General features: G+C 42.3%; 1 protein-coding gene across 1 annotated transcript; it reads right to left on the minus strand.

Moving 5' to 3' along the window:
• Window positions 1–65: 65 nt before the first annotated feature.
• On the minus strand, window positions 66–12,339 carry MTRF1 (mitochondrial translation release factor 1). Its single transcript, XM_083362334.1, has 10 exons — window positions 11,884–12,339; window positions 10,682–11,109; window positions 10,040–10,131; window positions 8,644–8,725; window positions 6,382–6,489; window positions 6,120–6,292; window positions 5,305–5,422; window positions 4,210–4,346; window positions 1,848–1,946; window positions 66–250 (listed from the first exon to the last, which is right to left on the minus strand). Exons 2-10 carry the CDS (start codon window positions 11,091–11,093, stop codon window positions 122–124), a joined length of 1,350 nt encoding a protein of 449 aa, XP_083218460.1. The 5' UTR covers window positions 11,094–11,109; window positions 11,884–12,339; the 3' UTR covers window positions 66–121.
• Window positions 12,340–14,012: the final 1,673 nt, after the last annotated feature.

The following is a 14,012-nucleotide window of genomic DNA, read 5'->3' on the forward strand; positions in this document are numbered from 1 at the left end:
TGAAATCAGAGACCGCGTTAACCAAACATGAAATTAAACGAAGGGATCGGTGTTTCTTAGATAGTTCTCTTTAATTTTACAAACACTGAATAAAAGGGCTTTTTTTTTAAGTTTAGTTCATTCAGTCAGTCAGGAGCCTGCTGACAGATTTCAAATTGTTTTCCAGCTGCTCAGCCAGGAGTTTCATCTGTGATGTCTCCAACAAGCTGCTGATTAGATTATCCAGATGTTCCTTACCGTTTAAAAATTCCTACCAAACAAAGCAAACATTTGAAGGAGTTGCTGTGGACTGCCGAGGATCAAAGCAAATGTTATCTTTATCGTGACAGATCTGGCCAACACAAGGCCCCAAATCTACTTGTCAAGAGGGCTAGGAAATCATTCCGAAACACTTCAGATCTTATGATGTACATTTATTTTAGAATAGAATTGAACAGAAAAAAGAATAGAATGAATAGAAGAGAAGAGAATAGCATAGCATGGAATGGAATGGAATGGAATGGAATGGAATGGAATGGAATAGAATAGAATAGAATAGAATAGAATAGAATAGAATAGAATAGAATAGAATAGAATAGAATAGAATAGAATAGAATAGAATAGAATAGAAAATATGGAATGGAATAGAATAGAATAGAATAGAATAGAATAGAATAGAATAGAATAGAATAGAATAGAATAGAATAGAATAGAATAGATGGAAGGAACCTTGGAGGTCTTCTAGTCCAGCCCCCCGCTTAAGCAGGAGAACTTATACCATCTCAGACAGGTGACTGTCCAGTCTCTTCTTGAAAATCTCTAGTGATGGAGCGCCCACGATTTCTGGTGGCCAGCTGTTCCACTGGTTGATTGTCCTCACAGTCAGGAAGTTCCTCCTTAATTCCAGGTTGCTTCTCTCCTTGATCAGCTTCCATCCATTGTTTCTCGTCCTTCCCTCTGATCCTTTGGAGAATAACGTGGGACCCTCTTCCTTTTGGCAGCCCCTCAAATACTGGAAGACTGCTCTCCAAAGCACCTGAAGGCAGGACAAGAAATGGATGGATGGAAATTCATCAAGGAGAGAAGCAACCTAGAACTAAGGAGAAATTTCCTGACAGTGAAGAACAGTTCATCAGTGGAACCACCTGCCTTCAGAACTGGTGAATGCTCCACACTGGAAGTTTTTAAGAAGAGACTGGACAGCCATTTGCCTGAAATGGTATAGCACAGGGCTAGGGATTAAGGAGTCAATTCAACCTCACTTCAACCACTTTACCAACTCATAACTTGCATAGAGGATGTTTTTCCAAGTCCTTTACAAACACCAACGCTCCATTACTTCCTCCTTATGTTGAAGGAAGAATAGGGCTTATTCTCCATAGATTAGTTTAGTTCACAAGGCCCCCACTCAAAAGAAGAAAATTCTTTATATTTTACCCTCAATCTGAGGCTTTCGTTAGGATGCAGAAAAAAGGGTCTAAGGCAGGGGTCTTCAAACTTGGCCCTTTTATGACGTGTGGACTTCAACTCCCAGAATTCCTGAGTCAGCCTGGCTGGCTCAGGAATTCTGGGTATTGAAGTCCACAAATCATAAAAGAGCCAAGGTTTCCTAACCCCACATAGGGTTTCCTGCCTGAGCAGGGGGTTGGACTAGAAGACCATTTTGTTACTCTGCTTATCAGTGGCTCATGCAAATGTTTGCCCATGCAATTGTTCTTGGTTAGCATTTGAATTAAAAGCAGCCCACAAAACCTGAAAAAGGAGTGACATATTCAAGTTTAGCCCTTTCATACATCATCACTGCCCCTTGGATAAACTACAGCTGCTACTGGTTGCCGGGGAAAAAAAAATCTGTCCACCATAAATACCTTGATATCACGGATGTCGTAAGAAATCCTATGGTCTGTGACTCGGTTTTGATTGAAGTTATACGTGCGAATTCTCTCCGACTGGGATCTTGTCCCTAACTGTGAAAGAAGAAATCAGGTGGCCCTGAGCTTACAACTCAGCCGAAATTTCTCTCGCTAAGTGAGTCAGTTGTTAACACAGATGTCCAGGCTCCGACGGACGATCCCAACGAAGGAAGCACAGCCGAGACGTTCCAATCCCTAATGCAAAACTTGATTGAGCACAGCATATCAGCACAGATGAAAGGAAAAGCAGCTCTGGCTAAATTGGTGCCAGAACAGCAAATTAAAAGCATAGAAACTCCCCTTCCCGGTGACAGTGCAAGTCCCATTCCTCAATTAAGTGTCAGACCATTGTTATGAGAGAAATCTTTCATTACTTCGTAAACCGTCTGAAGGACCTTGATTCCCAGACTTCACAGCTGACATCCTCAAGTGCACAGTCCCCTGGATCTGTAGGCAAGCCAAGAAACAGAAATGGCCGAAGCTCAATAGTAGCAACTGTGAGAGGGATCCTGGAGTCCTAGTGGACAATCCCTTAAATAGGAGCCAGCCATGTGCTGCAGCTGCCAAAAAAGCCAACACAGTTCTAGGCTGCATGAACAGAGGGATAGAATCAAGATCAGGTGAAGCGTTAATACCACTTTACAATGCCTTGGTAAGGCCACACCTGGAATACTGCATCCAGTTTTGGTCACCACCATGTAAAAAAGTTGTTGAGACTCTAGAAAGAGTAGAGAGAAGAGCAACAAAGATGTTCAGGGGACTGGAGGCTAAAACATACAAAGAACAGTTGCTGGAATTGGGTATGTCTAGTTTAACGAACAGAAGGACAAGGGTGACATGATGGCAGTCTTCCAGTATCTCAGGGGCTGCCCCAAAGAAGAGGGAGTCAAGCTATTCTCCAAAGTGCCCGAAGGCAGGAGAAGAAGCAATGGATGGAAACTCATCAAGGAGAGAAGCAACCTGGAACTAAGGAGAAACTTCCTGACAGTGAGAAAAATTAACCAGTGCAACAACCTGCCTCCAGAAGCTATGAATGCTCCAACACCGGAGGTTTTTAAGAAGAGACTGGACAGCCATTTGTCTGACATGGAATAGGGTTTCCTGCCTGAGCAGGGGGTTGGACTAGATGACCCCCAAGGTCCCTTCCAACATTATTATTATTATTATTATTATTATTATTATTATTATTATTATTATTATTATTATTATTATTATCATCATCATCATCATCATCATCATCATCATCATCCTGAGGTTTCTTTGAAGCTTGACAACAGAATTATCAGAAGATTCTTTTACAGTGTGTTACACCACACACTTCAAAATTTTTAAGTTTCTTGTAATCACCTTACATTTCATCAAGGGTTTTTAGTTGGGTTGCAAGGAATCCAAATGAAAAATGGTTTTTCACCTGCCTTAGGACTAGGAAGAACACCCAAACCAGCTGAGCTTTTGCTACTGTGACCTGGACAAGGCAAGACGAGGAGTGCACAGTACAGTACTTGAGTGTGCGTCTTCTTTCAACCACCTGACAAGGCTGACTAGGGCCACACAAAGCATGTATTCGCTGAAGGACGGCTGTCCTGTGTCTTTATCTCCCACTTCTACAAAGTCAAATGACTCTTTCGCTGATGAGGTACACTGATGATGTTACCTAGCTTGGTAGTGAGATGTCTGCAAGAGAACCAAGCTCAGAGAGCACCAAGAACATCACATTCCTCCTTCTCTTCCACTCTGCAAGCCTCACTCCATTTTAGCCCTGATAACATTACCAAGTTGGGTCAGGATTGCTGCTGATGGATTTCAGCAATCCCAAAAAGGCTCCACACCCGTTTGCACTACTCAAGTAGAGACAGGTAAACCTCCAGGTGGCCTCAACGACTCTCTAAAAGGATGCAAATGACCAGCTGTCTGCAAGGAGTATAAATCCTTCCCTTCCGCGCCGTCCAGTCAGAGCTGAAGAAGCTTCTGGGATGAGAAAGGAAAGGTCTTCAAAGCATAATAAGAAAGTTCCATCAGGACACAGACAAACCACCAAGTGGCCTCAAAGGCTCTCTAAAAAGACGCAAATGACCAGCGGTCTGCAAGGGGTATAAATCCTAACATTCCCCACCATCTGGTCAGAGCTGAGGAAGCTTCTGGGATGGTAAGTGAAACGTCTTCAAAGAAAAACAAAGAAAGTCCAATGGCCTCCTGAAAAAAGCACCTTCGGGACAACCGTGACTTGGAGGACTGAGAATCTCTAGAGACACCCTCTTCTATGGCGTCTTCATCTCTAGGACTGATTCAGAGGGCGGGGGAGGAAATAGGATCTTACCTGCAGCTTTCTCGTACTTTGTTGTTCGTTTATGTCCTTCATGACAGTCTGAAAGTAGAGCTTCTCTCTCAGGGTCTGCAGCGCTGTTTCCTTATTCATTAGCTGAGACCGGCCCTGCTGGCATTCCACCACGATCCCTTCGGAGGACGAGAAAGGATCCCACCGAGATCCACAAAGTAATTATGGAAACCTCTGAGACTTAACGACCATCTCTGCCCTTTTAACACCCAAAAAGTCCTCTTTCAGAGAGAGAGACAGAGAGAGAGAGAGAGAGAGAGAGAAGAGAGAGAGAGAGAGAGAGAGAGAGAGAAGGGTGGACAGGCAGATAGGATGGATGGATGGCTGTGATGGATGGAGATAGATAGATAGATAGATAGATAGATAGATAGATAGATAGATAGATAGGATTGCTAACAAAGAATTAAAGGGAGACTGATATGCATTTCAAACTTATTTGTTCTCATCAGTCAGCCATACCCTTCTGAGATTCGAACCTGGGCTGATTGCACATTAGGCAATTGTTTTAACCCCTAGGCCACAGGCTCTCTCTCTCTCTCTCTTTGTTAGCTGAGAAGCAAAGGAGATATGTGTTAAATGTTTGTTAAGTATTTAGATTACCTTGCCTAATGTGCAATCAGCCCAGGTTCCAATCTCAGAAGGGTATGGCTGACTGATGAGAACAAATAAGTTTGAAATGCATATCAGTCTCCCTTTAATTCTTTGTTAGCAATTCAAAAAATTTACACACACACACACAGAGAGAGAGAGAGGGGGGGGGGTGAAGTTTAAGCTGTCAATTATGTATCTTTTATTTGGGGCTTAAACATGCATTTTTCTCACATAGAATGTATTTTTTGTACCGAGAAGCATCGCAAAACTTGTTGGTCTTAAGATAACTTGGGGAAACACATAAGGAAACACAATTTTGTGCAGGTGATAAATAACACAGTAAAGGCGTATAGCTAACCTTGAGGTCTAAGAGGGGGAAAAAGCCGCCTATGAATATTAGAAGCTAGGACATTAATACTGGACTAATATTTATACATATCTACACCAATAAGGAAATGATGATTAAAAAACCCAGGAACACCTTACCTGTGGGGACGTGCACAATTCGAACGGCGCTGTCTGTTTTATTCACATGCTGTCCTCCGGCACCTTTGGCTCGAAATGTATCAATCCGTAAATCGCTGGGGTTGATTTTTATCTGTACCTTGAGAAAAAGAAATCTGATGTGTAATTTTATGGGAGGGAGGAGGGAAAGGGACGGAGGGAGGGAGGGAGGGAAGGAAAGAAGAAAAGGGATATGGAGGGAGGGAGGGAAGAAGGAAGGGGAGGAAGGAAGAAGGGAAGGAGAGAGGAAGGAAGAAAGAAAAGGGGATGTGGAGGGAGGGAAGGAAGGAAGGAAAAAAGGAAAGCAGGAAGGGGGATATGGAGGGAGGGAAGGGAGGGAGGGAGGGAGAAAGGAAAGAAGAAAAGGGGATATGGAGGGAGGGAGGGAAGAAGGAAGGAAAAAAGGAAAGCAGGGGGATATGGAGGGAGGGAAGGGAGGGAGGGAGGAAGGAAAGAAGAAAAGGGGATATGAAGGGAGGGAGGGAAGAAGAAAGGGTAGGAAGGGAGGGAGGAAGGAAATAAAGGAAGGAAGGAAGGAAGGAAGGAAGGAAGGAGACAAGACAATAAGATGGATACAGGAAAGGAGGAAAGGAAGGAAAAGAGGGGAGTGAAAAAGGAGATCCAGCAACAGATATAAATGGAATTCCTCCTTCTAAAACATCGAAAGGCTTGGAGCCTCTTGCAAGATGGAGTCACAGCTATGGAAAGGGTTGGTCTGATGCTAACTCAGATGTGGCCTTCAACAGAAGGAGAGAGAGACAGAGAGAGAGGACTAAAAGCCCTGAGCAAACATCTACCTCCTCGGACAGAGGGAGGACGATGACCGTCATGGTGCCGGTGTGGATCCGCTGCATTCTGGAAGACAAGCCCGTCTGGGGGATGCGCTGCACCCGGTGGGTCCCTCCTTCAAACTTCAAGTGTTCGTAGACGTGGCTTCCCAAAATGCGGGCGGCTGCGTGGTGGAGACCCCCTGAAAAAAGCAAAATATCTTTCATTTGGGGGGGGGAGGAAAGAGGAGGCGATCCGTGGAGACATTTTGGGGGGGGTTGCTTCTCCTACCAAAATCAGCTCGGCAGTACTTGGTGATTTCAAAAGTCCAGCCTTTGTATCCGGCGTAACTCTGGTACATGTCGAAGAGCTCTCTCGTAAATTGCTGGCAAATGTCACCTGGAAGGCAAAACGCCCTGAAATAAATATCAGCAGGAGTAAATATTTTTAATACAGAGGTGGTCCTTGACTTACAACAGTCCGCTTAATGACCATTCGGAGTTACAAACAGCACTGGAAAAAAACGACCGAGGACCATGCTTCACGCATAATGACCGTTGCAGCCGCCCGGTGATCCCTTACGACAAATAACAGACAATGTTGTTTGCATGTGATGTGACATATACAAAATGTTTCAATATATACAAAATTCGGGCAACAAGGAAACAAGGAGGGCCTTCTCGGTGGGGGCGCCTGTCCTTTGGAACCAGCTGCCCGTGGAGCTTAGGACTGCCCCCGACCTTCAATCATTTCGCCGAGACCTGAAGCCCTGGCTCTTCGAGCTTTCCGGCCCAGGCTGAGTATTAATTGGGGGGTTTTAACTGGGGTTTTATATTTTTTCAGGGACTTAGTTTAATCTTTTAAAATTGCTCTTAATTTTTGTATTGATTTATTTTTATATACCCTGTAAACCGCCCTGAGTCCTTCGGGAAAGGGCGGTATATAAATTCAATAAAATTAAAAATTAAATTAAATTAATACTTGGTTTTTGTCTCCCTTGACTTACAGCAGGGGTAGGCAACCTTGGCTCTTTTACGACTCGTGGACTTCAACTCCCAGAATTCCTGAGCCAGCATGACTCAGCTTGGAAACCTCTCCCTTTCCCCTCAGCATGGCTGGCTCAGGAATTCTGGGAGTTGAAGTCCACGAGTCATAAAGCGGCCTAGGCCTAGGCCAGGGGTAGGCAACCTTGGCTCTTTTATGACTGGTGGACTTCAACTCCCAGAATTCCTGAGCCAGCCTGGCTCAGCTTGGAAACCTCTCCCTTTCCCCTCAGCATGGCTGGCTCAGGAATTCTGGGAGTTGAAGTCCACCAGTCATAAAAGAGCCAAGGTGGCCTACCCATGACTTAGGGCTTTGATTAATATTGATCCATTGGTAATCCTTGACTTTCAACAGTTCATTTAGTGACCAAAGTTACAAGGCCACTGAAACAAAGGGACTTACGACCATTTTTCACTCGTACGACCGTTGCAGCCTCCCCATGGTCACCTGATCAAAATTCAGAGGCTTGGCAACTGACTTGTATTTGTGATGGTCGCAGTGTCCGGTGTGTGTGTGTGTGTGTGTGTGTGTGTATCAAGTGATCCCCTTTTTGCGACCGTCTGACAATCAAAGTCAACGCGGAGGCCAGATTCATTCCTCAACACAGTGTTACTAACTTCACCACTGCAACTGATTCGCTTAACAAGACAGGTCGCAAAATGGGGCGAAGCTCGCTTAACAACCGTTGCGTCACTTAGCCGCAGAAATTTGGGGCTCCATTCTGGTCGTAAGGCGAGGAATGACAGATGAGGAAGGCCACAGAATAAATCAGTTCTGCAAAGCCAGGAACTCCATTTGGAATCACTTTGTGTTTCTGATGTAGTAATAGTATTTTATTTTTTTTATTTTTATTTTAATGTTGAGCTCCGGATGGCTCCTGACCTTCGCTCTTTCCGCTGTGATCTGAAAACCTGGTTATTCGAGCTTGCCGGCCTAGACTGAGGGATTGGGGTTTTAAATTTCATAATTTAATTTATTTTGTTTGGGGCTAAATTTAATTTAATCTATTTTTAACTTTTGTATGTCATATTTTAATTGCCCTGTACACCGCCCTGAGTCCCTCGGGAGAAGGGCGGTATATAAATCTAATAAATAAATAAATAAATAAATAAATAAATAAATAAATAAATAAATAAATAATCCCATTTATATACCGCCCTTCTCTGAAGACTCAGGGCGGCTTACAATTTAAAGCACAAATCAATGTGCTTAGCAGTAGCCTTCATAGTAGTAGTAGTAGTAGTAGTAGTAGTAATAATAATAATAATAATAATAATAATAATAATAATAATAATGATATAGTTGGAAGGGACCTTGGAGGTCATCTAGTCCAACCCCCTGCTCAGGCAGGAAACCCTATTCCATGTCAGACAAATGGCTGTCCAGTCTCTTCTTAAAAACCTCCAGGGTTGGAGCATTCACAGCTTCTGGAGGCAAGGAGTTCCACTGGTTAATTGTTCTAACAGTAGGAAGTTTCTCCTTAGTTCTAGGTTGCTCCTCTTTGCTCACCTCCCGTCGTCCTGCCAGCTGTGACTTCTAAAAGGACGCTGCTTTCGTCATATTTGTCCCTCGGCGTTATCTTCTTACAGAGCTGAAAAACAAAAATCGGTTGACAAATAATCTTACAGCTCCATTCCGACGTGGTTTGTAACTTCCGAGTTCCCTTCATAGTGACAGGGGGTCCTCGGCTTACGACCAAAATTTCTGTGGCTAAATGAGATATTGGTTACATTGGCCCCATTTTACAACCTTCCTGGCCACTGTTGTTAAGTGAATCACAGCAGTTGATAAGTGGGTAGCTCGGTTGTTAAGTGAATCCAGCTTCCCCCCACTGAGTTTGCTGGTCAGGAGGTGGCAAAAGGGGATCACGTGACCTTGGGACACAGCAACGGTCATAAGTCTCAACCAGTTGCCAAGTCTCTGGATTTGGATCCCGTGACCAAATGGGGATGCTGCAAAGGTCGTAAGTCTGAAAAATGGTCATTGTTCGTGGTCCATTACTGGGGGGTTTCAAGAAGAGATTGAACAAGCATTTGTCTGAAATGGTATAGGGTTTCTTGCCTGAGCAGGGGGTTGGACTACAAGACCTCCAAGGTCCAACTCTCTTATCTTTCCTTCCTTCCTTCCTTCCTTCCTTCCTTCCTTCCTTCCTTCCTTCCTTTCCCATCACTGGGGGTTTTTCAGAAGAGACTGGACAGCCATTTGTCTGAAATGGTATAGGGTTTCCTGCCTGAGCAGGGGGTTGGACTAGATGACCTCCAAGGTCTATTCTATTCTATTCTATTCTATTCTATTCTATTCTATTCTATTCTATTCTATTCTGCATTCTATTCTAATTCTATTCTACATTTTTCTATTCTATTCTATTCTCCTTCTGTTCTATATTCTATTCTATTCCATTCCATTCCATTCTACTCTATTCTCATTCCATTCCATTTCATTCTGTATTCTGTATCTATTCTATTCTATTCTACATTTTTCTATTCTATTCTATTCTGCATTCTATTCTATTCATATTGTATTCTATTCTATTCTATTCTACATTTTTCTATTCTATTCTATTCTGCATTCTATTCTATTCATATTCTATTCTATTCTCCAATATTCTATTCTATTCTATTCTATTCTATTCTATTCTATTCTATTCTATTCTATTCTATTCTATTCTATTCTATTCTATTCCATTCCATTCCATCCCATTCCATTCCATTCCATTCTATTCTACATTTTTCTATTCTATTCCATTCTATTCCATTCTATTCCATTCTATTCCATTCCACAGAACATTCTGTTATCTGTTTTTCTCTTTTTGGGAAAGTGCATGCGTTCCCATGAGCAGTTTCAGCTGCCCAGCACTCTTGACATTGCAGACCACAACAGCTGGATGCAGCTGGCTTCTGCTCACCTCTAGATAGAGTCCTTTAATCTTCTGGTTCGTGCTTTCCTTCTCCTCCGTCACAAGTTCTAGCAGGGTTTTCTCCTCTGATTTAGTCAGCTCTGTAATAAAAGGGCCGAGCCACGGAAACAGAAAAGAGAGGAGTAAGTGATACTACACGTCTGAAGATAAGGGTGACACTTCTCTTAGATGTAGTGGAAGCAAAGAAATTGCGGGGGTTCCCCAAAATGAATGCCAAAAAAAAAAAGTTCTATACAGGCTGTCCTCAACTTACAGCAATTCATTTCATGACCATTCAAGGTTACAACGACACTGAAAAAGTGACTTACAACTGTTTTTCAGTTACGATCTTTGAAGCATCCCCAAGGTCACGTGATCAAAATCCAGAGGCTTGGCAACTGGCATGTACTTACGACGGTTGCGGCATCCCGGGAGGGGGGGGGTTGCGTGTGTCACGTGGATCCCCTTTTGCAACCTTCTGACAAGCAAAGTCGATGAGGGAAGCCGGATCCACTTAACAACCGTGCCTGCTTCATTTAACAACTGCCGTGGTAAACATGGAGCAAAGCTCACTAAACAAACGTCTCGCTTAACAACAGAGGTTTTAGACTCCCTTGTGGTCGTAAGCTGAGGACTACCCGCACCACCTACCTGTACACATTTTTTCCAGTTCCTCAATTTCTTTTTCGGCCTCTTGAATTTCTTGAAATGTCTCCACCAAGGGGGACAATTCAGCCCGCCGCTCACTGAGGTCCCTCATCTTAAATTCGTTCACGGCGCAGGCGCTCAGCAACGTGTCAATCCGTTCGTATTCCTGCTTCAAGGTCTGTAAATACTCCTGCACGGGGCCACAGTCCCAAAGCGTCTCCAGAGCCCTGGGGCTGATGTGGAAGGTCCTCGCAGGTGTGACGGTCCCCCACCGTCCACAGCCGTGCCGAAGGATTTTCAGTTCTGTCCAAAGAGCCCTTTTTTTAGCCAGGGAGGGAAGCGGGTCTCTCCGGGGAGACTTGAGGCATGTGTGAAACAGGAATCTGAAAACAGGACTTGTTGGGTGAGGTTTCATCCTCAAGTTGAACCTTCTGGAATACACAAATAAAACCATGGCATTTTTTTTGTCTTTCTTTCAACAGTGTCTGTCTGTCTGTCTACCTACCTCTCTATCATCTGTCTATCTAGCTATCTACCATCTATCCATCCATCAATCAATCATCTATTTATCTATCATTCATCTATCCATCTATTTCCAATTTTATCTATCTCTTATCTAATCTATCTATCCACCCATCAATCTTATTTATCCATCATTTGTCTATTTCTAATTTTATCTATCTCTTATCTAATCTATCTATCCATCAATTATCTATTTATCTATCATTCATCTATTTCCAATTTTATCTATCTATCTATCTATCTATCTATCTATCTCTTATCTATCTAATCTATCTAATCTATCTATCCATCCATCAATCATCTACAGTATTTATCTATCATTCGTCTATTTCTAATTTTATCTATCTCTTATCTAATCTATCTATCCATCAATCATCTATTTATCTATCATTCGTCTATTTCCAATCTTATCTATTTCTTATCTATCTATATCTTATCTATCTATCTATCTATCTATCTCCCATTTTACTATTTTATAGACAACCCAAGGTGTCAAACATATGCAACACACTTCCCTCCTCCTATATTTCCCCAAAACAGCAACCCTGTGAGGTGGGAAGGGCTGAGAATGAATAACTGGCCCAACTGGCTTTCATGGCTAAGGTGGGGCTAGAATTCCCAGTCTCCTGATGATTGGCCCAAGGTCACCCAGTCGACTTTCCTAAGGTGGAACTAGAACTCACCGTCTCCTGGTGATTGGCCCAAGGTCACCCAGTCGACTTTCCTGCCTAAGGCAGGACTAGAACTCCCGGTCTCTCGCTTTCTAGTTTTCAAGGGATTCTTGCGATAGTAAACGAGACTAATATTATGAAATCGGAAGCCAGGCTAGGAACATCGGTGCTAGGTGAACGCCTGAAACACAGTTGCAAGAGGCTTTGCAGTACAAAGAACAAATCAACACCATCATTTTCTCTTAGGTAACTTTTAAATTACAAATAAACACCAGAAGTGGCATCTGAGGCGCTTGGTGATTTTCTTGCAGACGTTTCATTACCAAACTAGCTAACGTCGTCAGTGCACCACAAGAAGTTACATAGGACGATTTCGTGACGTGTGAATTAAAGAAACAAAAACCAGCAGTCTAACTCAATCTTAGGCGCGCCATTAAGAAATGAACCCCTCTTTTCCTTCCCCAGATTATTTTCAAATAGCGTAAAATAGCTGCCAGCCCTCAGACTGGTCCTGGAGCGGATCCCTTCTGACAAATGCTCCAGCCCAGCAAGGCTCAAAGCCAGGGGTCTTCAAACTTGGCCCTTTTGTGACTTGTGGACTTCAACTCCCAGAATTCCTCAGCCAGCCATGGAACTCCCAGAATTCCTCAGGCTGGCTGAGGAATTCTGGGAGTTGAAGTCCACAAGTCACAAAAGGGCCATGTTTGAAGACCCCTGCTCAAAGCAAACGAACTGAAGAAAGCTGCAAAAAAAAAAAAAAATAGAGCCGCCTTTTCAAAAGCAGAAAACTTTCAGAGCCCCCCTTTAAAAAGCTGATGGCAAAGTGAGGCTGTTCCTTCCTAAATTTATTCCTGGGAAAGACTTTTTTGTTCCCGGCTTGCCAGATCCACCGTTCTGGTTCAAAAAGCTGGAGAAAACAAACATGCTCCTTTTCTCCCAGCTTTCAAATGCAAACGCAAATCCAGACAAACAGGCCCTTGTCTTGCAACGTTCATTTTTGCAAATAAATAAATAAGTTAAATTTCCATCTCTCACCTTGAAGGAAAGCGGGTCTCCAACGGTAGCTGATGCCGGCTTGAATCAAGGAAGCCTTCAAAAGACCCAGCAAGGAAGTGGGAGAAAAACCACATTTCCCAGCAGCCCTCTGGTTTCGAACTACGACTCCCGCCATGCTAGTGGGGAGCAACAACAAGTGGGAGTTAAGAAGGTGGAGAGGATTTCCCCACGTTACTTTCTTTGGCGGCGCAGCATTTTGCAATTTAGCTTTTTTCCTCCTCCCTTAAATCTCCCTCCCTCCCTGTCTTTTATACTCTTCTCAAAAAAAAAATTCCCCGCCAAAGGACTCGTTTTTGAGTGGTGGTAAATATGGGCTTTTTTAAAAAAAGTGGCAGCTTTAAGACGGCTGGACTTCAACTCCCAGCATTCCGCGCTGGAGAATCCTGAGAGTTGAAGTCCACCCGTCTAAAAGTTGCCAAATTTTGAAAACACTGGTGTGTTTTTGTATTTCTTTTTAGAATGTTATAACGATGAATAGAATAGAATAGAATAGAATAGAATAGAATAGAATAGAATAGAATAGAATAGAATCTTTACTGAGAATAGAACGGAACAGAACAGAACAGAATAGAATAGAATAGATATATGGAATGAAATAGAATAGAATAGAATAGAATAGAATAAATATATGGAATGAAATAATAGAATAGAATAGAACAGAATAGAATAGAATAGAATAGAATAAATATATGGAATGAAAGAATAGAATAGAATAGAATAGAATAGAATAGAATAGAATAGAATAGAATAGAATAGAATAGAATAAATATATGGAATGAAATAGAATAGAATAAATAGAATAGAATAGAATAGAATAGAATAGAATAGAATAGAATAGAATAGAATAGAATAGAATAAATATATGGAATGAAAGAATAGAATAGAATAGAATAGAATAGAATAGAATAGAATAGAATAGAATAAATATATGGAATGAAATAGAATAGAATAAATAGAATAGAATAGAATAGAATAAATATATGGAATGAAATAGAATAGAATAAATAGAATAGAATAGAATAGAATAGAATAGAATAAATATATGGAATGAAATAATAGAATAGAATAGAATAGAATAGAATAGA

This window comes from Vipera ursinii, assembly GCF_947247035.1.
Source record: "Vipera ursinii genome assembly, chromosome: 4".
Taxonomy (NCBI): domain Eukaryota; kingdom Metazoa; phylum Chordata; class Lepidosauria; order Squamata; family Viperidae; genus Vipera; species Vipera ursinii.

Bases quoted from the DNA above. Each gene is read 5' to 3' on its own strand.
- MTRF1 (XM_083362334.1), bottom strand. From the start codon at position 11,093: ATGAAACCTCACCCAACAAGTCCTGTTTTCAGATTCCTGTTTCACACA. The intron at 8,726-10,039 runs GTGAGCAGAAGC...TTTGTTTTTCAG, and splicing joins TTAAAGGACTCTATCTAGAG to CTCTGTAAGAAGATAACGCC. The intron at 5,423-6,119 runs GTAGATGTTTGC...CTTTTTCTCAAG, and splicing joins TCCTCCCTCTGTCCGAGGAG to GTACAGATAAAAATCAACCC.